Source organism: Lucilia sericata, unplaced genomic scaffold (genome assembly GCF_015586225.1).
Source record: "Lucilia sericata isolate MDLA Ls3-8-SP2 unplaced genomic scaffold, ASM1558622v1 Contig000461F_arrow, whole genome shotgun sequence".
Taxonomy (NCBI): Eukaryota; Metazoa; Arthropoda; class Insecta; order Diptera; family Calliphoridae; genus Lucilia; species Lucilia sericata.
This window is the reverse complement of record NW_023994476.1, coordinates 223284-250560: the sequence shown is the minus strand read 5'-3', so window position 1 is coordinate 250560 and position 27277 is coordinate 223284. Positions and strand designations below refer to the sequence as shown.

The window sequence follows — 27277 nt, the reverse complement described above, 5'->3', positions numbered from 1 at the left end:
TAAATTCTATTATTAAACTTTATTATTTATGATAACGATTTTTTTAATATATCGGATTAATAAATCATAAATAAAAGTAAGAAGTTTGCTTCCCAGTAGGGAAATTTTAAAAAAATATTTCTAGAAGAACTGGGACCTATTTTACATTTGAAAAACAGTGAAGATTCTTATATAGAGAGGCATTTATTAATAGACCGACATATACATTGCAAAACTTGTGGTAATGCATAAAAGCGTATAAATTGAACACAACATCCTAGGTCTGTTTCTATCTGGCCATTGATGTTATAAAACCAATTATATCGATTCAAAGTCGATAATTTCTCTTGGTAACCAAAGTGCCCGAACGAAACTAACCGCGTTTCAATGTCTTACGATTTTGTATATTCAGCATTACGTCACCTGAAACGCAAACGGCCCTAACTAACCAAAAATTCAAAATCGATTTTATTGTTGATTATAATGTATTGCATCAAAACAAATGTCCACACAAAAAATTAGACTTATACGATCAAAATAAGTCCAATTTATTCATTCATTCATGCTGTTTTGGTAGATAGATAGATAGATAGATAGATAGATAGATAGATAGATAGATAGATAGATAGATAGATAGATAGATAGATAGATAGATAGATAGATAGATAGATAGATAGATAGATAGATAGATAGATAGATAGATAGATAGATAGATAGATAGGTAGATAGATAGATAGATAGATAGATAGATAGATAGATAGATAGATAGATAGATAGATAGATAGATAGATAGATAGATAGATAGATAGATAGATAGATAGATAGATAGATAGATAGATAGATAGATAGATAGATAGATAGATAGATAGATAGATAGATAGATAGATAGATAGATAGATAGATATATATAGATAGATAGATAGGTTAGGTTATTGAGGCAGTCGGCCATTTGGCCGACTCACTTGGGTCCTAGTGGTCCCGTAGTGATACCCTGTAACGGATCCTGCGAAAAAGAAAACCAACCTATGGGACATTACATGTCCGTGATTAACATGGTATTAAAACAGCCAGATGCACAAAAGAACGATTCTATCTTATATATGTCTATATTAGATAGAGCCGCAAGTTCTTGCAATGTTGGACTGTCTAGACTCTGTCCTGATACTTGTCAGGTTAGGACAGAGGCAAAGGAAGTGTTCTACGGTTTCCTCTTATCCTCACTTTGACAACTACTGCAATAGTCATTGTATGGATGATTTAGTATTCTTGCATCCGCACTTATAGTACAGTGCCCTGTTAGGATGGCTACCAGTATACGAAGTCTCATCCTGGAAAGAACCATCAAACAAAAAGATCTTCGCTCATCATAGAGAGGCCAGGTCATTCTTGGTGTTGAGCAGTGGGTCAGTGATGACCATCTGGTCTGAGCAGACCCATAAAGTTCATGCTGAATAAAGGCTTTACAGCATGAAAGCGGGACACCAACTAATTTGTTAGTATCCTCTTATGTGAAGGCGGGAACCAGTTTTTGCTAGTTCGTCCGCTTTTCTAATTCCAGGAATATTAGAGTGACCCGGTACCCAGAATAGTTCCAGCCACGAATGGTTTGCCATCTCGTCAAGAGACACCCGACATTCGCAAACCACTCTGGATCTCGTGTAGACACCAGATAAAGATTTTGTAGCAGGTTTACTGTCAGTACAAATTCGAATGTTTTCATTGCATATCCTATAGTACTTCATCCAGTTAACCGCTCTTTTTATAGCTGAGATTTCAGCCTATAAGACGCTACTGTAGTTGTCTAGCCTAAAACACACCGCCTTATTTAAGCGGGGGATAAAGAAACCACCACCCACACCTGTAGAGATCCATCAGTATAGATGTCAAGTGTTGCACCCTCCGAGAAGGATGGTTCGTTTGACATCTTAACTGTGAATCTTTTCTCCGGAAGGAGCGTGGGAGAGCAGTAATCGATATTCTCGGGGATGTATGTCGTATTCCCCAGGATAGAAGCATGACCATGTCGGTTTGGGTGAATAGATAGATGTATTTTATATTTTTAAAATTTATTTCATTACTTGATGAACTGGAGCTTATTTTCTGTAATCGATGTGTGACAGAAACTTAAAAGTGATAGTAGATTATCAATATTATCTTAATTTGAGGTTTTTGGGGAACTTGAGGTTGTGAAAAAAAGTAACTGTCGGTTGGAAACATATTACATGTGTATATAGCAGAATATTTATTTAACTTCAAATAACAACTCTTCAGAAAACACCTTGTGCCAAACAAGTACAAATTCTATATAAACTTTTTAATTAAGCCATAAAATATTGCGTCAGACAAAACAAAAAAAAAAAAAAAAAAAACAGAACAGAACTTTTAGTAGAGATTTAAATTTTTACGAGAATAACTTATCACTACTTATTTTTTGGTGCCAAGATGGAGCCAATCTAATAATGCCTATATGTGGGAATAATTCCGCCCCCTTTGAGAATTTCAAGGTAAATAAGACGATAACTAAACATTTACATTTATACCAAAAATAAAGAAGTCGAAAACAAGCTAAAAATTGCAATGACATTTAAACAGAAATTGTTTAAGTACAAAGAAATTACATATTATTGTGGTCTTCATAAATTCAATCATAAAATGTTAATAACACTTTTTCTTATTTTTATTATTTTCAATTTCAAATGTATTAACGGTTATTTGTTTAAGGATTGTTGTAGGCTGCTGTTAGAATTGTTTTTTTTTTTTTTTTTTTGTTTCCATTCTATACGAATGTGCCACACTGCGCATCTCGTCTTTGTATTTTATATGCCAAAATAATCTCTTCTCTTAAATTAAAATAAAATTAAATAAAATGAAGCTAAACAACATGCTCTATCTTTATTTACCTACACAAAAATAAAAAATAAAATTATTATTAAAATAGCTTTTGAGAAAAAATTATAATGGAATGGAAAATTACTGGCGATTTACTTTAAGGCCAAAACGTAAAATGTATTCTGTCAGTCAGTCGTTAAAGGGATGATGTCTGTAATTGTTTTTCGGCGTCTATAAATATATTTATCATCGCCAGCAGACTACTATAAGTTACAAACAAATTTGAAGACATATTAATTTGATAATTTTATTCAATATTTTCTGAACTTATAACCGATTTCAAATTATATATTGGATAACTAAAAGTTTGATAACTAAATATTTTCGTTGTTTTGTTATTTTGAGTTATATGAAAAATTCATCTGATTAGATTTTATCTTTATATCTAAAAACATTTACATGAATTTGTTCTAAAATGGAAAAATACTATAGTTTTATCAAATTCTTTAATTTACATCAATTGTTTAATCTTATTTTTGTTTTGTAAAAACAAAATACTACAAATTTGGTATTTTTTTAAATTATAATAACAAAAATAAGTTTTCAAAACTGCTCCAAATACTATAAATTAGACTATAGTACTAATCAGTTAATACATCTATAGTGTGAACTATAGATTAGTATCAATCTCTTGTCTAAACTATAGATCTAACATCGGTTCATAATTTGTAATATAGATATAGCTATAGTCTGGACAGTAGATTTAACTATAGTATGGACTATATTTTAATCTATAGTCTAAACTATAGATCAGTGTATTGACTGCATTATAAAACAGACTATAATCTGCAATCAGTCTACAGTTTGAACTATAGTCTAAAATATAGAACAATCTACAGTCCATTGTTGGAAATTTAGATCAGTCTATGGTCTGGACTATAGATACATAAGTCTATAGTCTGAACTATGGTATATAATCTATATAGTCTCAACTATAGATCAGCCTATAATCTGGACTATAGATTATTCTGTAGTCTGGGCTATGGATCAGTCTTAAGTCTATAGTCTTGGCTCTAGATCAGTCTATAGTCTGGACCAGAGATCAGTCTATTGTCTGGACTATAGATCAGTCTGTGTTCTGGACTATGGATCAATCTATTGTCTGGACTGTAGAGCAGTCTATTGTCTGGGCTCAGTTTGTAGTCTGTACTTTAGATCAGTCTATAGTGTGGTCTGTAGATCAGTCTATAGTCTGGACTATAGATCAGTCTATAGTCTGGACTATAGATCAGTCTATAGTCTGGACTATACTATAGATCAGTCTATAGTCTATACTATACTATAGATCAGTCTATAGTCTATACTATATTATAGATCAGTCTATAGTCTATACTATACTATAGATCAGCCAATAGACTAGACTACACATCAGTCAATAGGCTGGACTACAGATCAATCTATACTGATCTGTAGATCAATCTATAGTCTGGACTATAGATCAGTCTATAGTCTGCACTATAGATCAGTCTATAGTCTGGACTATAGATCAGTCTATAGTCTGGGCTATAGATCAGTCTATAGGTTGGACTATAGATCAGTCTATAGTCTATAATATCAGTATATAGTCTATACTTTACTATAGATCAGTCTATGGTCTGGACTATAGATACATAAGTCTATAGTCTGAACTATGGTCTATAATCTATATAGTCTCAACTATAGATCAGCCTATAATCTGGACTATAGATTATTCTGTAGTCTGGGCTATGGATCAGTCTTAAGTCTATAGTCTTGGCTCTAGATCAGTCTATAGTCTGGACCATAGATCAGTCTATTGTCTGGACTATAGATCAGTCTGTGTTCTGGACTATGGATCAATCTATTGTCTGGACTGTAGAGCAGTCTATTGTCTGGGCTCAGTTTGTAGTCTGTACTTTAGATCAGTCTATAGTGTGGTCTGTAGATCAGTCTATAGTCTGGACTATAGATCAGTCTATAGTCTGGACTATAGATCAGTCTATAGTCTGGACTATACTATAGATCAGTCTATAGTCTATACTATACTATATATCAGTCTATAGTCTATACTATATTATAGATCAGTCTATAGTCTATACTATACTATACTATAGATCAGTTTATAGTCTGTACTATAGATCAGATTACAACCTGGACTATAGATCAGTCTATTGTCTGTACTATATATCAGTCTATAGTCTTGACTATAGATCAGTCTATAGTCCGGACTATAGATCAGTCTATAGTCCGGACTATAGAACAGTCTATAGTACGGACTATAGATCAGTCTATAGTCTGGACTATAGATCTGTCTAAAGTCTGGACTATAGATCTGTCTATAGTCTGGACTATAGATCTGTCTATAGTCTGGACTATAGATCTGTCTATAGTCTGGACTATAGATCAGTCTATAGTCTGGACTATATATCAGTCTATAGTCTGGACTATAGATCAGTCTATAGTCCGTACTATAGATCAGTTTAGAGTCTGGTCTATAGATCAGTCTATAGTCTGGACTATAGATCAGTCTAAAGTCTATACTATACTATAGATCAGTCTATAGTCTATACTATACTATAGATTAGTCTATAGTCTGGACTATAGATCAGTCTATAGTCTGGACTACAGATCAGTCAATAGACTGGACTACAGATCAGTCTATAGTCTGGACTATAGATCAGTCTATAGTCTGGACTAAAGATCAGTCTATTGTCTGGTCTTTAGATCAGTCTACAGTTTGGACTATAGATCAGTTTATAGTCATGACTAAGGATCTGTCTATATATCAGTATATGGACCATAGATCAGTCTATAATCTAGACTATGGATCAGTCTATGGTCTTGACTATAGATCCAGACTGCAGACTGTCTGGACTATAGATCAGCTTTAGGTTAGGTTAGGTTGATAGGAGGATGTATACTACATCAAATCCGAAGAAATACAGATCAGCTTTAGTCTGGACTATAAATATAGATCTGTAGTCAAGACTATTGATCATTTTATAGTGTGGACTAAAGATCAGTTTATAATTTGGGCTGTGGATCAAAACTTTATTTTGCAAGTATGTATTTGAAACTCATTTATACACAAACATAAATCTGTACTTAGGCGTATGTAAAATATCACTCAAATATTCAATACAATTATTATTACTCATGCGCATCCCATTATTATTTCACTTAAAAAAAACTCATACGCTGTGGAGGTTTAGTTTTTTTATTACTACTATATCATGGGTTGAATGTGTTAATTTCTAAACTAAATATTAAAATCTTTTGTATAATATTGTGAAAAAATAGCTAAATTTTGCATATTTTTAGATTTATAATTTGAAATTTTGAGTTTAAAGTGTGTATTTGAGGGTAGACAGCTTAATTGTGGTTTGTCATTTGAAATTTGTTATTTATTATAATTATTATTTAAATAAATAAATATCGTTAATAAAGAAAATTGTATTGAAATTGAGTTGTGAATATATAATAAATGAATTAAGAGCATGGGAAAGGTAAATACGAAAAAAATAATAATAATAAATAAATGACTGGTAAATTTAAATTTAATTCTTCAAGCACTTTTAAATAATTCGTAGCCTGAACTATAGTTTATAGTTTAATATATTATCTGGACCATACATAATTTTATAATCTAGAATCTAGAATCTAGACTATTAATTAGTATAATATGGCATGTGAATTCATCTACTGAAATTTCTATAGAATATATGGTGTGGACTATAAATAAGTCAACAGTCTGGACTATAGTCTGGGCTATGGATCAGTCTGTAGTTTTGACTATAGATCAGTGTATAGTTTGGACTATAGTTCAGTCTATAGTCTGGACTATAGAACAGTCTATAGTATGGACTATAGATCAGTCTATAGTCTAGATTATAGATCAGTCTATAGTCTGGACAATAGATTAGTCTATAGTCTGGACTATAGATCAGTCTATAGTCTGAACTATAAATCAGTCTGTAGTCTGGACTATAGATCAGTCTATAGTCTGGACTATAAATCAGTCTATAGTCTGGGCTATTGATCAGTTTATGGTCTGAAATATAGGTAAGTCTATAGTATTGGCTATAAATTAGTTTAAAGTCTTGACTATAGATCTATTTATATATCAGTATATGGTCTGGATTATAGATCAGTCTTAATCTATACTATGGATAAGTCTATGGACTTGACCATAGGTCAGTCTGAGCTATAAATAACTCTATAGTCTGGACTATTATTCAGTCTACTGTGTGGACTATATGTATAACAGTAGATCCGTCTATAGTTTGTATTAGAGATCAGTCGACAGTATTGACAATAGAGCAGTCTATAGTCTGGAATATAGATCAGTCTATAGTCTGGACTACTGATTTTTTAATTAATAGCAAATTTTATAAAAAATGTCTAATTAATTTAAAATGTATGTTTCTTGGTTCCAAACAGTTATTCTGGATACAAATAATAATTAAAAATTTCATTTTATATTGAAAAGAAAATATTTCTAGAAAAAATTCATTCAAAATTCACGATTTTCAAAATACTTTGCAAAACTATATCGAACTCTGCATTAAAACATCTGGACGCTCCTTAAGCTATTCCCCTGGGAATTTTGAATAGAATCATAAATTAATTTTATTTGAAGAAAAACTAAATTACTTCTGTAAAGTAAATTTTTTAACCTAAAATCTTAGTATAAATATTTATTTATTTAAGGGGGAGCGCCATCTATATACTACAACATCATCATATCGCATCGTATTGTGGAGGAAATAAAATAAAAAGAATAATATTATTGTTACGGCAAAAAATAAGTCTCGAGACTTTCAGCAGCAATAGCAAAGCAAAATAAAAGAAAATGATAAAGCCGAGTTGTCTCCCCAAATTCCTAATGAATGAAACACGTACGTTTAGGGTAAATAACATCGCGTTTTCTTATCTCTCTGCCGTGAACACACAAACTGACATATAGTCACATACGGACTTGTGTAATTAACGGTAGAGTTTTTGCGGGGATACCGCGTAAAGAGAGTGTAAAATATTTAATCCCTCGTAATATACATATGTGTGTAGGTTTGTGTGTAAACAGACAGACATAAAAAAGTTTTTGTTTCCCTTAGCTTTGTCAGTGAGTGGTGGTGGGTGGGTGATAAGAATCACAGGTTTGTATTTTAGTATCTATTTTCCTTTAGTTTATGATTTATGACACTCTTAGTACAACCTGTTGTAAATGTTTTATTTTATTTAAAGAAAACTAAACAATAAAAAAAATTTAGAAAACTTCTAGTATAAAAATCGTTGAAAAAAACTTGCATATTGTTTCCTTTTGTTTACATAGCGTGTTTTTGTTGTTTTCAGCTATTTTTGGCTTGGTAACATTTAAGAAACAAACAATTTGTTTTTGCTTTCTATAGTATTTAATGGAATGTATGAATCCAGCTACACTTCTCAGACATGATATTTCTAAAGAAAGATTTATGGTTTTTAGAAATTTTTAGTCAATAATTATAAATGCCAATATAGTCACAATCTTGCTTAAGGATTCATATAATCTAAAATCTAAAACGGCTAAGCCTACTGAACTGTGCAAAATTAGTCTATTAGTCGAACCCACTGAATAGGAATTAAGAGGAATAGGAATTTATAGATATATACAAAAGTATCGGTACAACTATGACTAAAACTTGTACTGAACTAGAAGTGAACTAGAGCTGAGTTGAACTAGAACTGACTTGAACTAGAACTGAACTAGAAGTGGAACTAGAACTGAGTTGAACTAGAACTGAACTAGAACTAGAACTAGAACTGAACTAGAACTGAACTAGAACTGAACTAGAACTGAACTAGAACTGGACTAGACTGAACTAGAACTGAACTAGAACTGAACTAGAACTGAACTAGAACTGAACTAGAACTGAACTAGAACTGAACTAGAACTGAACTAGAACTGAACTAGAACTGAACTAGAACTGAACTACGACTAAACTGAACTAGAACTGAACTAGAACTGAACTAGAACTGAACTAGAACTGAACTAGAACTGAACTAGAACTGAACTAGAACTGAACTAGAACTGAACTAGAACTGAACTAGAACTGAACTAGAACTGAACTAGAACTGAACTAGAACTGAACTAGAACTGAACTAGAACTGAACTAGAACTGAACTAGAACTGAACTAGAACTGAACTAGAAGTGAACTAGAACTGAACTAGAACTGAACTAGAACTGAACTAGAACTGAACTAGAACTAAACTAGAACTGAACTAGAACTGAACTAGAACTGAACTAGAACTGAACTAGAACTGAACTAGAACTGAACTAGAACTGAACTAGAACTGAACTAGAACTGAACTAGAACTGAACTAGAACTGAACTAGAACTGAACTAGAACTGAACTAGAACTGAACTAGAACTGAACTAGAAGTGAACTAGAACTGAACTAGAACTGAACTAGAAGTGAACTAGAACTGAACTAGAACTGAACTAGAACTGAAATAGAACTGAACTAGAACTGAACTAGAACTGAACTAGAACTGAAATAGAACTGAACTAGAACTGAAATAGAACTGAACTAGAAGTGAACTAGAACTGAACTAGAACTGAACTAGAACTGAAATAGAACTGAAATAGAACTGAACTAGAAGTGAACTAGAACTGAACTAGAACTGAACTAGAACTGAACTAGAACTGAACTAGAACTGAACTAGAACTGAACTAGAACTGAACTAGAACTGAACTAGAACTGAACTAGAACTGAACTAGAACTGAACTAGAACTGAACTAGAACTGAACTAGAACTGAACTAGAACTGAACTAGAACTGAACTAGAACTGAACTAGAACTGAACTAGAACTGAACTAGAACTGAACTAGAACTGAACTAGAACTGAACTAGAACTGAACTAGAACTGAACTAGAACTGAACTAGAACTGAACTAGAACTGAACTAGAACTGAACTAGAACTGAACTAGAACTGAACTAGAACTGAACTAGAACTGAACTAGAACTGAACTAGAACTGAACTAGAACTGAACTAGAACTGAACTAGAACTGAACTAGAACTGAACTAGAACTGAACTAGAACTGAACTAGAACTGAACTAGAACTGAACTAGAACTGAAACTAGAACTGAACTAGAACTGAACTAGAACTGAACTAGAACTGAACTAGAACTGAACTAGAACTAGAACTGAACTAGAACTGAACTAGAACTGAACTAGAACTGAACTAGAACTGAACTAGAACTGAACTAGAACTGAACTAGAACGTGAACTAGAACTGAACTAGAACTGAACTAGAACTGAACTAGAACTGAACTAGAACTGAACTAGAACTGAACTAGAACTGAAACTAGAACTGAACTAGAACTGAACTAGAACTGAACTAGAACTGAACTAGAATGAACTAGAACTGAACTAGAACTGAACTAGAACTGAACTAGAACTGACTAGAAACTGAACTAGAACTGAACTAGAACTGAACTAGAACTGAACTAGAACTGAACTAGAACTGAACTAGAACTGAACTAGAACTGAACTAGAACTGAACTAGAACTGAACTAGAACTGAACTAGAACTGAACTAGAACTGAACTAGAACTGAACTAGAACTGAAATAGAACTGAACTAGAAGTGAACTAGAACTGAACTAGAACTGAACTAGAACTGAAATAGAACTGAAATAGAACTGAACTAGAAGTGAACTAGAACTGAACTAGAACTGAACTAGAACTGAACTAGAACTGAACTAGAACTGAACTAGAACTGAACTAGAACTGAACTAGAACTGAACTAGAACTGAACTAGAACTGAACTAGAACTGAACTAGAACTGAACTAGAACTGAACTAGAACTGAACTAGAACTGAACTAGAACTGAACTAGAACTGAACTAGAACTGAAATAGAATTGACAGTTTTTTTTTGTTTTTCATCTGGCTATTTATGTAAACAAAATTTAAAATATTTTTCAATTTTTACAAAAATTTTGCTTTAAATATTTGGATTCATATTTAAAACAAATTTTCGTCATATTAAAAAAATTGTTGCTTTGTTTTTTTTTCTGTTTTCTGTTCATCTTCAATTTGTTAGTTCAACTAAATTAAAAAAATCGTTATAGTTTATTTTAGTATTTTTTAAAACAAAATTATATATAATGACCTATTTTTAAATTTGGTTAATTTTGTTCTTAACAAAACTACGTAATTATTTCTAGAAAACCTCGTGAAAAGATTTATACTTTCAATCCTCTCCTAAAGATATGGCCAAAGAAATACGAGAAGTTTAAAATTGGTGACATTTACGAGAAAAACGTATGAAGAATTGTTTTTATCTATAAATTTATGTGTTCTCTTAAAAACGTTACGAAAAATATAACCCGTTATAAATATTCAAGCAAAAATAGGATTTAAATGGGATTAAATAATATCGCACATAAAATGGCTTTAAAATAAACTGTTAAATTGTTAGTTAAACAATATCTAGGGAATTGTTGTGTTGTTAGGTGTAGATGTATAGATCTTTAAATAAAAATAATATTTTTTTTTAATTTAGGTCGATTAAATGATACCCTAGATGAGATGTTGCTATATATTTTTTTTCTTTGATACTGAATTGACAATAGTCTAGTCTACATTCAAAAGTCTGGACCTATAGACTGGACTACAGCCTTGAATACAACCTGGTCTACATCTACTATAATCTAATGTACATTTTGAATTAAAGCCATTAGTCTGGAGTACATACATATGTTCTAATCTATAATATGATATAGATTAGAACATAGGATAAAGGGTAGCTTATACTCTGGACTATAGTCTAGTCTATAGTCTAGTCTAGTCTAGTAGTCTATAGTCTAGTCTAGTCTATAGTCTAGTCTATAGTCTAGTCTATAGTCTAGTCTATAGTCTAGTCTATAGTCTAGTCTATAGTCTAGTCTATAGTCTAGTCTATAGTCTAGTCTATAGTCTAGTCTATAGTCTAGTCTATAGTCTAGTCTATAGTCTAGTCTATAGTCTAGTCTATAGTCTAGTCTAGTCTATAGTCTAGTCTATAGTCTAGTCTATAGTCTAGTCTATAGTCTAGTCTATAGTCTAGTCTATAGTCTAGTCTATAGTCTAGTCTAGTCTATAGTCTAGTCTATAGTCTAGTCTATAGTCTAGTCTATAGTCTAGTCTATAGTCTAGTCTATAGTCTAGTCTATAGTCTAGTCTATAGTCTAGTCTATAGTCTAGTCTATAGTCTAGTCTATAGTCTAGTCTATAGTCTAGTCTATAGTCTAGTCTATAGTCTAGTCTATAGTCTAGTCTATAGTCTAGTCTATAGTCTAGTCTATAGTCTAGTCTATAGTCTAGTCTATAGTCTAGTCTATAGTCTAGTCTATAGTCTAGTCTATAGTCTAGTCTATAGTCTAGTCTATAGTCTAGTCTATAGTCTAGTCTATAGTCTAGTCTATAGTCTAGTCTATAGTCTAGTCTATAGTCTAGTCTATAGTCTAGTCTATAGTCTAGTCTATAGTCTAGTCTATAGTCTAGTCTATAGTCTAGTCTATAGTCTAGTCTATAGTCTAGTCTATAGTCTAGTCTATAGTCTAGTCTATAGTCTAGTCTATAGTCTAGTCTATAGTCTAGTCTAGTCTAGTCTACAGTCTAGTCTAGTCTAGTCTATAGTCTAGTCTAGTCTATAGTCTAGTCTATAGTCTAGTCTATAGTCTAGTCTATAGTCTAGTCTATAGTCTAGTCTATAGTCTAGTCTATAGTCTAGTCTATAGTCTAGTCTATAGTCTAGTCTATAGTCTAGTCTAGTCTATAGTCTAGTCTAGTCTATAGTCTAGTCTAGTCTATAGTCTAGTCTAGTCTATAGTCTAGTCTAGTCTATAGTCTAGTCTATAGTCTAGTCTATAGTCTAGTCTATAGTCTAGTCTATAGTCTAGTCTAGTCTATAGTCTAGTCTATAGTCTAGTCTATAGTCTAGTCTATAGTCTAGTTTATAGGCTAGTCTATAGTCTAGTCTATAGTCTAGTCTAAAGTCTAGTCTATAGTCTAGTCTATAGTCTAGTCTATAGTCTAGTCTATAGTCTAGTCTATAGTCTAGTCTAGTCTATAGTCTAGTCTATAGTCTAGTTTATAGTATAGTCTATAGTCTAGTCTATAGTCTAGTCTATAGTCTAGTCTATAGTCTAGTCTATAGTCTAGTCTATAGTCTAGTCTATAGTCTAGTCTATAGTCTAGTCTATAGTCTAGTCTATAGTCTAGTCTATAGTCTAGTCTATAGTCTAGTCTATAGTCTAGTCTATAGTCTAGTCTATAGTCTAGTCTATAGTCTAGTCTATAGTCTAGTCTATAGTCTAGTCTATAGTCTAGTCTATAGTCTAGTCTATAGTCTAGTCTATAGTCTAGTCTATAGTATAGTCTATAGTCTAGTCTAGTCTATAGTCTAGTCTATAGTCTAGTCTATAGTCTAGTCTATAGTCTAGTCTATAGTCTAGTCTATAGTCTAGTCTATAGTCTAGTCTATAGTCTAGTCTATAGTCTAGTCTATAGTCTAGTCTATAGTCTAGTCTATAGTCTAGTCTATAGTCTAGTCTATAGTCTAGTCCATAGTCTAGTCCATAGTCTAGTCTATAGTCTAGTCTATAGTCTAGTCTATATTCTAGTCTATAGTCTAGTCTATAGTCTAGTCTATAGTCTAGTCTATAGTCTAGTCTATAGTCTAGTCTATAGTCTAGTCTATAGTCTAGTCTATAGTCTAGTCTATAGTCTAGTCTATAGTCTAGTCTATAGTCTAGTCTATGGTCTAGTCTATAGTCTAGTCTATAGTCTAGTCTATAGTCTAGTCTATAGTCTAGTCTATAGTCTAGTCTATAGTCTGGTCTATAGTCTAGTCTATAGTCTAGTCTATAGTCTAGTCTATAGTCCGGTCTATAGTCTAGTCTAAAGTCTAGTCTATAGTCTAGTCTAAAGTCTAGTCTATAGTCTAGTCTATAGTCTAGTCTATAGTCTAGTCTATAGTCTATAGTCTAGTCTATAGTCTAGTCTATAGTCTAGTCTATAGTCTAGTCTATAGTCTAGTCTATAGTCTAGTCTATAGTCTAGTCTAGTCTATAGTCTAGTATAGTCAGATCTATAGTCTGTAGTTCATCTTAGTAGGGTATTTTAACATCTTTTTAATTATGTACAGACCCCCGTTTTGTTCTTACGATAAATGTTAAGAACAAGTAGCACATACTTGCATACATATGTATGTACTTATACCACATACATTCATATCTAATATTTTAATAATTTTATTGCTATTTTTGTGATAAATTGTCTGTTTACAATTTTTTGTATTTCACACATACATACACGTAAAGTAGCTAGCATTTTGCGCTCAATATCTGTAGCTGTGTGTAGATGAGATTTTGATTTCATTTGCGAAAAGAAAGAATGAAAAAAAAAAAAACAGCAACAAACAATTTTGCTTTCTACAATTGGACTATAAAACTGTATTATTTGTCACTTTGAAGATCAGTTAGTTTAGATGTGAAGAACCAAGAAGTGTGGCTTAAATAACACACAAACGAGTGAGAAAATTAGTTAATTGCTAATTGAAATTTTTCGCCAAATTAAGAAATCAAAAAAAAAAAAAAATTTAAGAAATTGTTTAACAAAACCAAAAAGGATGTGCTGTTAAATTTAAAAATAATAATAATTATTTTAACAAAAAATTTACCCTATATTAAAGAGGCTGATTTTTGTATTTTTTTTAAATTAACTTTAAATTTAGAAAATTAAGTAAAACTATTTATTATAAAATATTTCTTTGTTAAAAAGAAAAAGTGTAAAAGAAATTATAATTTTTGTTAAAAAATGTGTGAATTTAAAGATAAACTAGACAGCGTGGCTGGTAAGTAAATATGAAAAAAAATTATGGAATATTTTTTTTTTCAAATTTTATTATAATAAATTAAATTAATCAATATTTATTTAAAACAAATAATAAAAACATTAATAGAAAAACAATATTTTCAAAACAAGTGTTAACAAACTTGAGAGTTGAATCTAAAAAGGCTTGGTTCCAATTTGTGTTTCTATATACATATTTCTCAATTAAAATATTCTCGAGTTATTTATTAAACTTGATGATTTCCATTGAAAAATACTTATATTAACTAAAAAATAGAAACATTTGAAAGGGTGTGGAAATTTTATCAAAAAATATCATCAATAACATAAATTCTTCCCTTTTTTTTAAATATCAACTGATCCTAATATGACAAATATTTTCTATTTTAAGAAATGTCTTATTCTCATAGCTTAATTTTCGTTTTTGTCAAATAAAGGCGCGAACCCAAATGTTTTAAAAATTTTTTTTGACATGAACATCCGCTTGAAATACAAGTGTAAATATTACTACAGAATTTTGTTTTTTACAAAAACTCTATATTAAATAATAAATTTGATAAAAGCAATTATCTATTTAATGGCCTTTGACAAAAACAAAACATTTGTTTAATTATTTTTAAACATTTAAACGGAAATTCAATGAATTTTGGAAATTTATAAACAAAGTTTTTAAATCTTTGTTCCAAACAACCTAAATGCGGTCCAAGTTGATCAACTCAAGTTTTCGTTTTAGAGTTATAGGCGTCATTGACTTAAATTCAGAACTCCGACGCCATATAACAGACTTTAGATGAGACTATAGTCCAGAGTTTGGTTGAGACTATAGTCGAGAATATATTCCATACTAGACTATGGAGTATTAGTCGGACTATAGCCCAGACTTTAGATGAAACTAAAGTTGGGACTTTAGTTGAGACTTTAGATGAGACTTTAAACCAGACCTTAGACTATAGTCCAGACACTAGATAAGACTAAAAGTTGTTCAAACTATAGCCATCAAACAAGAGTATGGTCCAGACGTCAGACTATAGATGAACCTGTAATCCGGGCTTTTAATTAGATTTTGGTTGAGACTATAGACCAAAATCAAGTTAAAAATATATTCCACATTATAGTCTCAACTACAGACTACAAATCAGACTATAGTCCCGACTTTAGTTAAGAATATAGTCCACACTTTAGATTAGATTAGAGTATAGTCCAGACTATTGCTGAGAATGTAGCACAGACTTTAGATTATACCATAGTGCTAGACTTTATATGAGACTATAGAATACAAACCAGGCTTTGGTTCAAACTATAGGTCAGACTTTAGATTAGATTATAGTTTCGATTTTAAATAAGACTATATTCCAGACTGTAGACTATAAACTAGACAAGGTTTCAGACTTCATTTAAGACTATAGTCTAAACTATAATTCAGCCTATTGACCAGCTTTAATTGTCCTTAATTTGGTCAAGAATATCCCATACTATAGTCTAAACAACAGTCTAGACTACACACTACATGTCAGACTATATTCCTGACTTTAGTTAAGATCCAGTCCAGACTTTAGATTGGACTCTAGTCCAGAATAAATATTAGACTACAAAATTGACTATAGATGAAACTGTTTACTACAAACCAGTCTATTATCCAGACTAGATAAGTCTATAGGGCAGACAATAGACCACAAACTAGATTAGGGTCCAGACTTCATTTGAGACTATACTATAGTCTATATATAAGACTACAATTCAGACTATATTCCAGGCTTTCGTTAAGACTATGGACCAGAGTTTAGGTGAAAATATAGTCCGGACTATAGACTACAAACCGGACTATAGTCTAGTCTAGTCTTATTTGAAAATACAATCCAGACTTTAGATTAAACTGTATTCATGAAATTAAACGAGGCTATAGTCTAGACTACATACCACAAATTGGACTTTATTTGATAATATATTCCAGACGTTAGGCTAAACTAGAGTCCAGACTAATATTTGCACAGTTGTTTAGACTATAGACGAGAATATAGTCCATACTAAAGACTATAAACCATGCTGGTACTACGGGTGGCCAGTTGCCCGCAGAACTTGTCCTGGCTGGTCAGTTGGTTGAGATTTCTTCGGGATCCACATAGTGGCTGTGGTTAAAACCCAAATTCGCGGGAAGAGCAAGTGGCGATTAAATGACTGATGCACCGTGAAATCTTGCCAAATGACAACAGATACCCCTAAGACTAAGCGTTGGAAATGAGTAGGTGTTAAATGTATATGACACATGATGAATTTGGGGGTCTACGGATCTCATCCGCCAGTATTACGTCTCTAGGTACTGTTGCCATCTCAACAGAGGCCATCCCATCTGCGTGGTTGTAAACGGAAGTGATGTTTTTGCATCTCAGAAGTTAAGCAACGGGACAGCAATGGTCAGAGTTTAAATAGTTCAAGTACTTGAGCAAAGTGCACGTATACAGGGCCGGAAATTCCATATATGTAAATTGCCACCTATGTGTAAGAAACTCAATGGGGCGATGGTGAGTCGTCACAAAAGGTTGAAAAAGACCACGATGAAATAGGCCAACACGGCAGTTGTTCATAGTACTACTATTGCTAAGTAAAATTCCATACCAAAAATAGAACATTCCTTGAAATTAATGTTAAACCATATTTCCAAATAAATATATTATTTTTAAACCACTCTCCAACATACATATTTAAATTATCAATTTTACAAAAATAACAAAAGAAAAAACGCATACAATTTTATTGATTTTATAAAAAATCGGAAAATCAAATATCATGAATAAATTGTTGACACCTCACACGATTAAGTCTCAGTATTATAAGATCAGGCAAAGGGAACTTAAAAAGTGCTTGAATATTAAAAAATACAAAACAAATTTTAAACAAAATTAAATATTTTATCAAAATTTTCAATATAAAACAGTGAATAATGGAAGATTTAGAAAAATTATTAAATCGTAAATATTTATTTATTGTGTTTAATAAATAATTTGCTACAAATGTTTTTTAAATATTTATTAACAAATTTAAATAATAGTTTCTATAAAATAATATTTTTCCACAAACCGTCTTTTCTAATTGTTTATTTACTTTAATAATTTAACTACTTATTTATTTAAAACAAATAAAAAAAGTTCTCTTTTTAAAATGTTTAATAAAATTCCATTGTTTATATTAATTTGTGTCAAAATAATTTTTGTTCCTATTTCCTTATACATACCCGTTTTTAAAAATTTATTTAAACCCTGTCTCCAAGTTCATTTAAACAATAACAAATGTTGAAAATATTAAAAAAATCTTCCACAAATTAATTTGTTTTCATATTTTTCCAGAAATATCTGTCTTCATCTTCAATTATTATAATAAAAGAGTATTGTTTTTGTATTTTTTTTTTTTTGAAATTTTCGCTGTATCAATTAAAAAAGTCAACAAATTTATTGCAATATTGTTATTGTTTTTCCACAAATATATAAATTAATATTTATAATCCGATTTGTTATGATAAATAAATTGTAACAAACACTACAGATTTTAATTGCTCTTGAGCATAGTTTTGGGGGTCAATTTTAAATTGAAAAGAAATGATGAAAATAATTTAAATAAGAAATCAGAAAAAAATGTTTAACAACAATGGATCTGTTCTAGTTCAGTTCTAGGTTAGTTTTAGTTCAGCTCTAGTTCAGTTCTAGTTCAGTTCTAGTTCAGTTCTAGTTCAGTTCTAGTTCAGTTCTAGTTCAGTTCTAGTTCAGTTCTAGTTCAGTTCTAGTTCAGTTCTAGTTCAGTTCTAGTTCAGTTCTAGTTCAGTTCTAGTTCAGTTCTAGTTCAGTTCTAGTTCAGTTCTAGTTCAGTTCTAGTTCAGTTCTAGTTCAGTTCTAGTTCAGTTCTAGTTCAGTTCTAGTTCAGTTCTAGTTCAGTTCTAGTTCAGTTCTAGTTCAGTTCTAGTTCAGTTCTAGTTCAGTTCTAGTTCAGTTCTAGTTCTGTTCTAGTTCAGTTCTAGTTCAGTTCTAGTTCAGTTCTAGTTAAGTTTAGTTCAGTTCTAGTTCAGTTCTAGTTCAGTTCTAGTTCAGTTCTAGTTCAGTTCTAGTTCAGTTCTAGTTCAGTTCTAGTTCTAGTTCTAGTTCAGTTCTAGTTCAGTTCTAGTTCAGTTCTAGTTCAGTTCTAGTTCAGTTCTAGTTCAGTTCAGTTCAGTTCAGTTCAGTTCTAGTTCAGTTCAGTTTTAGTTCAGTTCTAGTTCAGTTCTAATTCAGTTCTAGTTCAGTTCTAGTTCAGTTCTAGTTCAGTTCTATTTCAGTTCTAGTTCAGTTCTAGTTCAGTTCTAGTTCAGTTCTAGTTCAGTTCTAGTTCAGTTCTAGTTCAGTTCTAGTTCAGTTCTAGTTCAGTTCTAGTTCAGTTCTAGTTCAGTTCTAGTTCAGTTCTAGTTCAGTTCTAGTTCAGTTCTAGTTCAGTTCTAGTTCAGTTCTAGTTCAGTTCTAGTTCAGTTCTAGTTCAGTTCTAGTTCAGTTCTAGTTCAGTTCTAGTTCAGTTCTAGTTCAGTTCTAGTTCAGTTCTAGTTCAGTTCTAGTTCAGTTCTAGTTCAGTTCTAGTTCAGTTCTAGTTCAGTTCTAGTTCAGTTCTAGTTCAGTTCTAGTTCAGTTCTAGTTCAGTTCAGTTCACTTCAGTTCACTTCAAGTTCAGTTCAGTTCTAGTTCAGTTCTAGTTCAGTTCTACTTCAGTTCTAGTTCAGTTCTAGTTCGGTTCTAGTTCAGTTCTAGTTCAGTTCTTGTTCAGTTCTTGTTCAGTTCTAGTTCAGTTCTAGTTCAGTTCTAGTTCAGTTCTAGTTCAGTTCTAGTTCAGTTCTAGTTCAGTTTTAGTTCAGTTCTAGTTCAGTTCTAGTTCAGTTCTAGTTCAGTTCTAGTTCAGTTCTAGTTCAGTTCTAGTTCAGTTCTAGTTCAGTTCTAGTTCAGTTCTAGTTCAGTTCTAGTTCAGTTCTAGTTTAGTTCTAGTTCAGTTCTGGTTCAGTTCTAGTTTAGTTCTAGTTCAGTTCTGGTTCAGTTCTAGTTCAGTTCTAGTTCAGTTCTAGTTCAGTTCTAGTTCAGTTCTAGTTCAGTTCTAGTTCAGTTCTATTTCAGTTCTAGTTCAGTTCTAGTTCAGTTCTAGTTCAGTTCTAGTTCAGTTCTAGTTCAGTTCTATTTCAGTTCTAGTTCAGTTCTAGTTCAGTTCTAGTTCAGTTCTAGTTCAGTTCTAGTTCAGTTCTAGTTCAGTTCTAGTTCAGTTCTAGTTCAGTTCTAGTTCAGTTCTAGTTCAGTTCTAGTTCAGTTCTAGTTCAGTTCTAGTTTCAGTTCTAGTTCAGTTCTAGTTCAGTTCTAGTTCAGTTCTAGTTCAGTTCTAGTTCAGTTCTAGTTCAGTTCTAGTTCAGTTCTAGTTCAGTTCTAGTTCAGTTCTAGTTCAGTTCTAGTTCTAGTTCAGTTCTAGTTCTAGTTCAGTTCTAGTTCAGTTCTAGTTCAGTTCAGTTCAGTTCTAGTTCAGTTCAGTTCTAGTTCAGTTCAGTTCTAGTTCAGTTTATTATTATTGCCGCAACTAAAATCCAGACAAGGCAATAGTAAAATGACATTTTACATTTATCGTTTGTCGTTTGGATTCTGTTTTGAAAAATGTCATATTTTTAGATTGTTATCAAAATTTGTTGTTTACATTTGTTGGTACATTTTATAATTAAATTAAAATTATAATAAAAAATTGTATATTTATGTATGTTGTTGTTGTTTTATTATTATGTTTATAAAATGTTAACTTCTTGAATTGCGTTATCTTACGCTGTGAAAATCACAGTATCTGGGTTTTCAGATACTATGAATCATTCATTCATAATATATCATGTGTGCTAACTACTAGCGTATGCAGGAAAGTTGTATGCTTTCTATTAGAGTATAAAAAAATATTGCAGTAAATTTGCAAATATTTAATTTATAAATTAACTTAAGTGTATGTGTAATTTTTGTTGTTTTATAATATTAAATTAATTTATTTACTGACCGTTTTGTTTGTTTATTTATTTTTTTTTTTTCAGATGAAAAAGCAAAGCATACAGTGGCTACCATAGAGGGTGGCAATGTAGTGGCTGGACAACCGGAACTTAGTAAGGGTACGGAGTATTTTGAAAAGGCCTTGGAACTGACAAGTAAGTTGTGGAGTTAAATGACCTCTAATTAAGTTATTTTTATAATATTATTGTTTGTTTTTTTCAGCTTTTGGCAAATTTAATTATATTATTATCTTCATATCCGGTCTAATACTTGCCAATGTTTTGCTGGAAACTTTGGCCATTAGTTTTGTTTTACCCGTCTCCACCTGTGATATTAACTTATCGATTCAGGAACGTGGCATTATGAGTGCCATTGGTTTTGCTGGCATTATTTTCAGTTCGCACTTATGGGGATTTTTAGCTGATACCCAAGGCCGAAGGAAAATCATAAGACCTACTTTGTTATTGGCTTTTTGCATAACTTTCTTGTCCAGTTTTTCCAATGACTTTTGGACCTTGGTTATTTTAAGATTCCTAAATGGTTTTTTGTAAGTTTGGATGCATTTCATTATACTTTTCCAAGTTTAAATTATTTTATATTCTCTTTTTAGCGTTTCTGGCGGTTCTGCTACTGTGTATGCTTATTTGGGCGAGTTCCATACACAAAAGAATCGTGCTCGTGCCATTATGGGTGCTGCTTTTATATTCGGTTTGGGTGCCATGCTTATGCCTGCTATTGCTTGGCTGTTCATTAATCAAGAATGGCGTTTTGCTATACCCTTTTTGGGCATTACCTACAAACCCTGGCGTTTATTTATGGTCATTTGTGGTATTCCTGGTCTTATTTGCGGTTTAAGTTTATTCAAAATTCCCGAAAGTCCCAAGTACTATTTGGGCCAGGGTAAAGAGGAGAAAGCTTTGGAGATTTTGAAAGATATTTATCATATGAATACCGGAAAACCCAGAGATTCTTATCCAGTAAGTGGAAAAAAGCGAAATTTTGAAATCCTAGTTAATTAACTGAGGTAGTTCCATGATTGACTGTTTTGTAAGAGGAATTGACTTTTAACTTTGCCTCATTTCTCAAACTCAAGTATAGTCCAGGCAAGATAGACAAGATTGTAGTCCAGAATATAAATAAAACTATAGTATAGACTATAGTCCGGAATGTAGTACAGACTTATAGTACAGATAATAATCCAGACTATAGTCCGGAATATAATACAGACTATAACCCAGCCTACAAGTAGTACAGAACATAGTCCAGACTATAGTACAGAATATAGTCCAGACTACAGTACAGACTTTAGTTACAGACTACAGACAAGACTATAGTCCAGACTTTATGGTCTAGACTATAGTATAGACTATAGTACAGACTATAGTATAGACTATAGTACAGACTATAGTATAGACTATAGTATAGACTAAAATATAGACTATAGTCCAGACTATAGTATAGACTTTAGTCCAGACTATAGTATAGTCTATAGTCCAGACTATAGTCCAGACTATATTCCAGACTATAGTCCAGACTATATTCCAGACTATAGTACAGACTATAGTCCAGACTATAGTACAGACTATAGTCCAGACTATAGTACAGACTACAGTCCAGACTACAGTACAGACTATAGTACAGAATATAGTACAGACTATAGACAAGACTATAGTCCAGACTATAGACAAGACTATAGACAACACTATACAGACAATACTATAGTCCAGAATTATAGACCAGACTATAGTCCAGACTACAGTACAAACTTTAGTCCAGACTACAGTACAGACTTTAGTTACAGACTACAGACAAGACTATAGTCCAGACTTTATGGTCTAGACTATAGTATAGACTATAGTACAGACTATAGTATAGACTATAGTACAGACTATAGTATAGACTATAGTATAGACTAAAATATAGACTATAGTCCAGACTATAGTACAGACTATAGTACATACTATAGTCCAGACTATAGTCCAGACTACAGTACAGACTATAGTCCAGACTATATTTCAGACTATAGTACAGACTATAGTCCAGACTATAGTCCAGACTATAGTCCAGACTATAGTACAGACTACAATCCAGACTACAGTACAGACTATAGTACAGAATATAGTACAGACTATAGACAAGACTATAGTCCAGACTATAGACAAGACTATAGACAACACTATACAGACAATACTATAGTCCAGAATTATAGACAAGACTATAGTCCAGACTACAGTACAAACTTTAGTCCAGCCTACAGTACAGACTTTAAAATCTAGTAAAATTTACTCTGAATGACCTTTTCCAATTAAACATATGGACCAGCCTCAAGATCTCAAATCTCTTTGGAATTATATTATCTGATATTATAAAACCCGTTACTAAAAAAATAAATTACATCATCATTAATACCTACTTACCATTTTAATGTCTTTTTCCAGGTCACTCGTGTCGCCGAAGATTTGGATCCCAATAGTAAACCCCGTGTTGTCGTCAATAATGATAACAGAAATGCCGCCAGCATATTACTCAGATCGATGTGGACTCAAACACAACCCCTATTCAATCGTGAATATATTCGCAATACTCTGCTCATCTGTTTCATACAATTCTCAATCTTCGTGACCTCCAATGGCATGTATATGTGGTTCCCTTATATTTTGAACAGTGTTGCTGAATTTATGACGGAAAATCCTGGCAATACAACCTATATTTGTGATGTAGTCTATGCTAAGCAGAAGGTAATGATGCAATTGGAACTGGCACAAAATGATGCCTCCATAGATTTTACACAAGAATGTAATGAGAAATTGGAAATCGGTACTTATAAACATTCCTTGGTTTTGGAAGTTTTATATGCTGTGGGCTTTGCTTTTATTGGTGCTATTATTAATAGGATCGGCAAACGTATTATACTTTGTAAGTATTAAATTAGATGATGTTCTCTTAAAACCTCAAAATTTTGCAATATTAATTTTATATCAAAATTTCAGTCGTTTGCTTGGCCATTTGTGGTATTTGTGGTGTTGCCACCATCTATGTTGATATACCCATGTTGGCTATTTATTTGTATGTTGTTCTCTTACTTTGCGGTTTGGTTATTAATGTCTTAAGTGCTGCCACCGTGGATCTGTATCCTACACGCCTAAGGTAACCTATTTAAAATTAAGTTATTTTAAATTGTTATATAATATAATGTTAAATTTTACCTTTTTTAGAGCCATGGCTGTTTGCATTTCCCTTATGATGGGTCGTTTGGGTAGTGTGGTGGGTGCTAATGTTGTGGGCGCTCTTATTACCGATCACTGTGAAGCGGCCTTTTTGACCTCCGGTATTTCCCTAATTGTTGCTGGCTTATTGGGCTTTTTGATTGCCAAAAATCCCAAAATTGTTGCCGTCGATACTTCAAGACGCGCTAGTTTAGTCTCTATGACGGGGAACTAGTTCAAAACGATTTTATTCAAAAACATGTACTTTATGTTTTTATATTTTTTTTCAATAGAACTATAAGTTAATTAATATTGAATCAATAGTTTTCAAAAAAACGGTACTGCATGTTTAGTTTGTAGTAGTATTAGAGTAGTTAGTAAAATTAGAATTAATCGTAAAGTCTGATTTCATCATAATTACCTGATCACTTCCTGTAATCTATAAGTCTGCATAATATGTATTTATTTGATATAAATATGTACTATAATAATAACAATTATTATTAAATTAGTAACTAAATAAATGTTTAAAAAATTAACAATATCTTCTTAAATTTATTATATTGCTCCAAATTTAAGGGTCTTTTGTTTTGTAATACCGTGAAAATCATAGCCTCCAACTGGGATCTTGGCATAACAACGAGAAAATTACTTTATAAATGTGTAATTAGACCAATTATATCTGGTAGACTTTTCTATACTTCTCAATACTATAGAGATTTTAGGCTAGACTTTGGATTACATACCGAACTATGGATATTCTTGATTATGGTTGAGACTGCAAACCAGACTTTAGTTTCGACAAGACTATAGACTATTAACCAAACTATATTCAAGACTTTAGTTGAGACTATAGAGAATATTCTTCGGGCAATAGTCCAACTATAGTTGAAACTATTTTTCAGATAAAAACAAACTATAAACCGACGTGTCCGATCGAATACCGGAAACAGAAATTTACATTAAAATTTCGTGCACCAAACACACTACTATCCATCCGGTTCTAGGGCATATTTTTCTACAGCCAGAAAGTAATTATCGATATTAGCTCATTACATTTAGGGTGTTATTCCAGATATTACATCCCTCAAGATCTCTGGTGGGAAGATTCTGAACATAGGATGATAATACTGGCCATAGTCGAAACCCCTAGATTTTTTCTAAAGGATTGATTTTACATAGAAATGTTTAATTTCGAAAAAAAATAATATCTTTTTCTAATAGAATATTTCAGAAGAGTAATATGGAATAAGAATTCAAATCAATTTTGATTACAAATTTTCAATTTCGAACAAAAAGTTTTATGCATTTGAAGTCTCAATTTCGAAATTGGGTATTTCGAACTAGGATTTATAATAATTACGAATATAAAATTGAACCAACGGATTCAGATGAATGTAAAGAAAGCGGAACAATTTCTTTATCATTCGACGAAATTATATACAAATATCTGGGGAAGGATGTTATAGCAGAAAACTTAATTTCTTTACACCGATAACACACTAATAAAACATTATATAAGATTTGTTTTCCACTAACATGTTCAAGCAAAGGAGCACACAATAGGCATTATAGTGGTCTAGATCCTTTTCTCATTTTGACCTAACCTATTCTGTTTTAAATGGGTTTATTTTATGTTAAACAAGTTTTTTTTTAATAATTAATCCTGCAAAAATTATTGGAGTACATAATTCATTTAGGTAATCCAAAAACTATCGGCTGTAAACATCATTGGAGTTCAAGATCCGTTTAGAAGTCCTATGTAATGCAGTAATGGATTATGTTTATTATTTTTGAAAACAACATGGTCCTGCATTACATAGGACCATAGTTTTGGATTACTCCGATGTAATGCATTGATGGATTACGTGGTCCTCACCTAGGACATCACAATGTTAAAGCTAGTTTACTCTTTGAACTTTGAGTATATTCATTTTATTGCAAGAATATTTCGATTAGTTTTTGTAGTTCTAGAAGAATTTAGATGATACAATCATAAAACATATCTTTAAATTAGTTTAATTTTATAAACAAAAGTTAAGTTCTTATTTGGTCTACATATTTTAGAAAACTATTTTTTAACCCTCATGACAAACAAATCTTAAGATACACCGAAAGAAATAAATATCAATTCGATTTTAATATAATTTGAAACTCAATACTTTTTTTCTAGTTAAATTTTTGTTCACATTGGGTTAATAACTTTCTAATATTTGTATTTATAGATGATGTGCATATACATATATATGAATAATACATAGGTGCTTAAAAATGATATATAATTTCTGCAACCCTGACAAAGAGCAATAAACAGTGGAAAACATCTGTGCAAAATACACAAAAAATTAAATATGTACACTGTATAAAATTCACTTCTGAAATTTGCCTCAGACATACATACATTCCCGTTATATCCTCTGAAAACTAAGAAATAGTTGAATCATGAAAATCGTATCATATTAACATATGTAGTTAATAAGTAGTTCCCATAAAGGTAATACAAAGATTCCTTACTATAAAACCCCAAATTTTTTAACGACCTGTGGAATTTTATAAAGTGATTGGAGGAGGCCCACTTGTCGTATCACATAAGTAAGTCTGGAATGGAATAGATTACTAGTGCCTTATAGATCCTGTGCATTCAAAAATGTTACACAGCTTGTAATAACTGTCTCACTTTATATACATTTATAGAAATTGAATAAATTTTACAAAATTTGGGGACCCTTCCGCACGAAGTCCCCAAGACCCAAATCACAATATAAATCCAGCGATATTAAAATAAAATTAAAGAGGTCTTTCGCCACCTTTGCTAAAAAGTGAGCCTCTAACCAGTTGACATAGGTCGGAAAAGTTGTTTATAAAGTTTTTACTTTCCAAACTGAATAACTATAAATCGGTTTTCACAGTGTATCCATTATTTATTTATAGGTACAACTTTTATATTTGTTATCTTAAAAATATAATCTTTAGGTTTATGAGATTATTATTTGCATAAAACAAGTTTAAACGGATTAAATACGTCTTCTTCAAGTTATCAGTCAATTGCCGTTAACAACATCTAGAAATTTTGAAAAACAAAATTTAACAGATCGTTTCATACCCTACATTTGAAGATTGGCAAGAAATATTAATAATCGAGTGTAAATGTTATATTTCCATGATTTTTGGAAAAAGAGACCATTTGATAAATTTGACAAAAATTATGCAAATTTTCAGTAAATTTTAAAGTACTTTGTAAAAAAGGGATTAATTTGATCGGCATCAGTTGATTTTAGTTAGTGATAAAGATTTAAAACTAAACAGATATCTATTCCTAAAGAAATATTATTAGGACCAGTTATGTATCTCGCCTCT

General features: G+C 31.6%; 1 protein-coding gene across 1 annotated transcript; it reads left to right on the top strand.

The window, feature by feature from the left end:
- The first annotated feature begins 14307 nt into the window (after window positions 1-14307).
- On the top strand, window positions 14308-24456 carry LOC119605159 (synaptic vesicle glycoprotein 2A-like). The gene is made up of 7 exons (XM_037958133.1): window positions 14308-14704; window positions 20759-20869; window positions 20937-21261; window positions 21325-21691; window positions 23153-23630; window positions 23705-23861; window positions 23930-24456. The coding sequence occupies exons 1-7, from the start codon at window positions 14668-14670 to the stop codon at window positions 24153-24155; spliced, it is 1701 nt and encodes a 566-aa protein (XP_037814061.1). The 5' UTR covers window positions 14308-14667; the 3' UTR covers window positions 24156-24456.
- Window positions 24457-27277: the final 2821 nt, after the last annotated feature.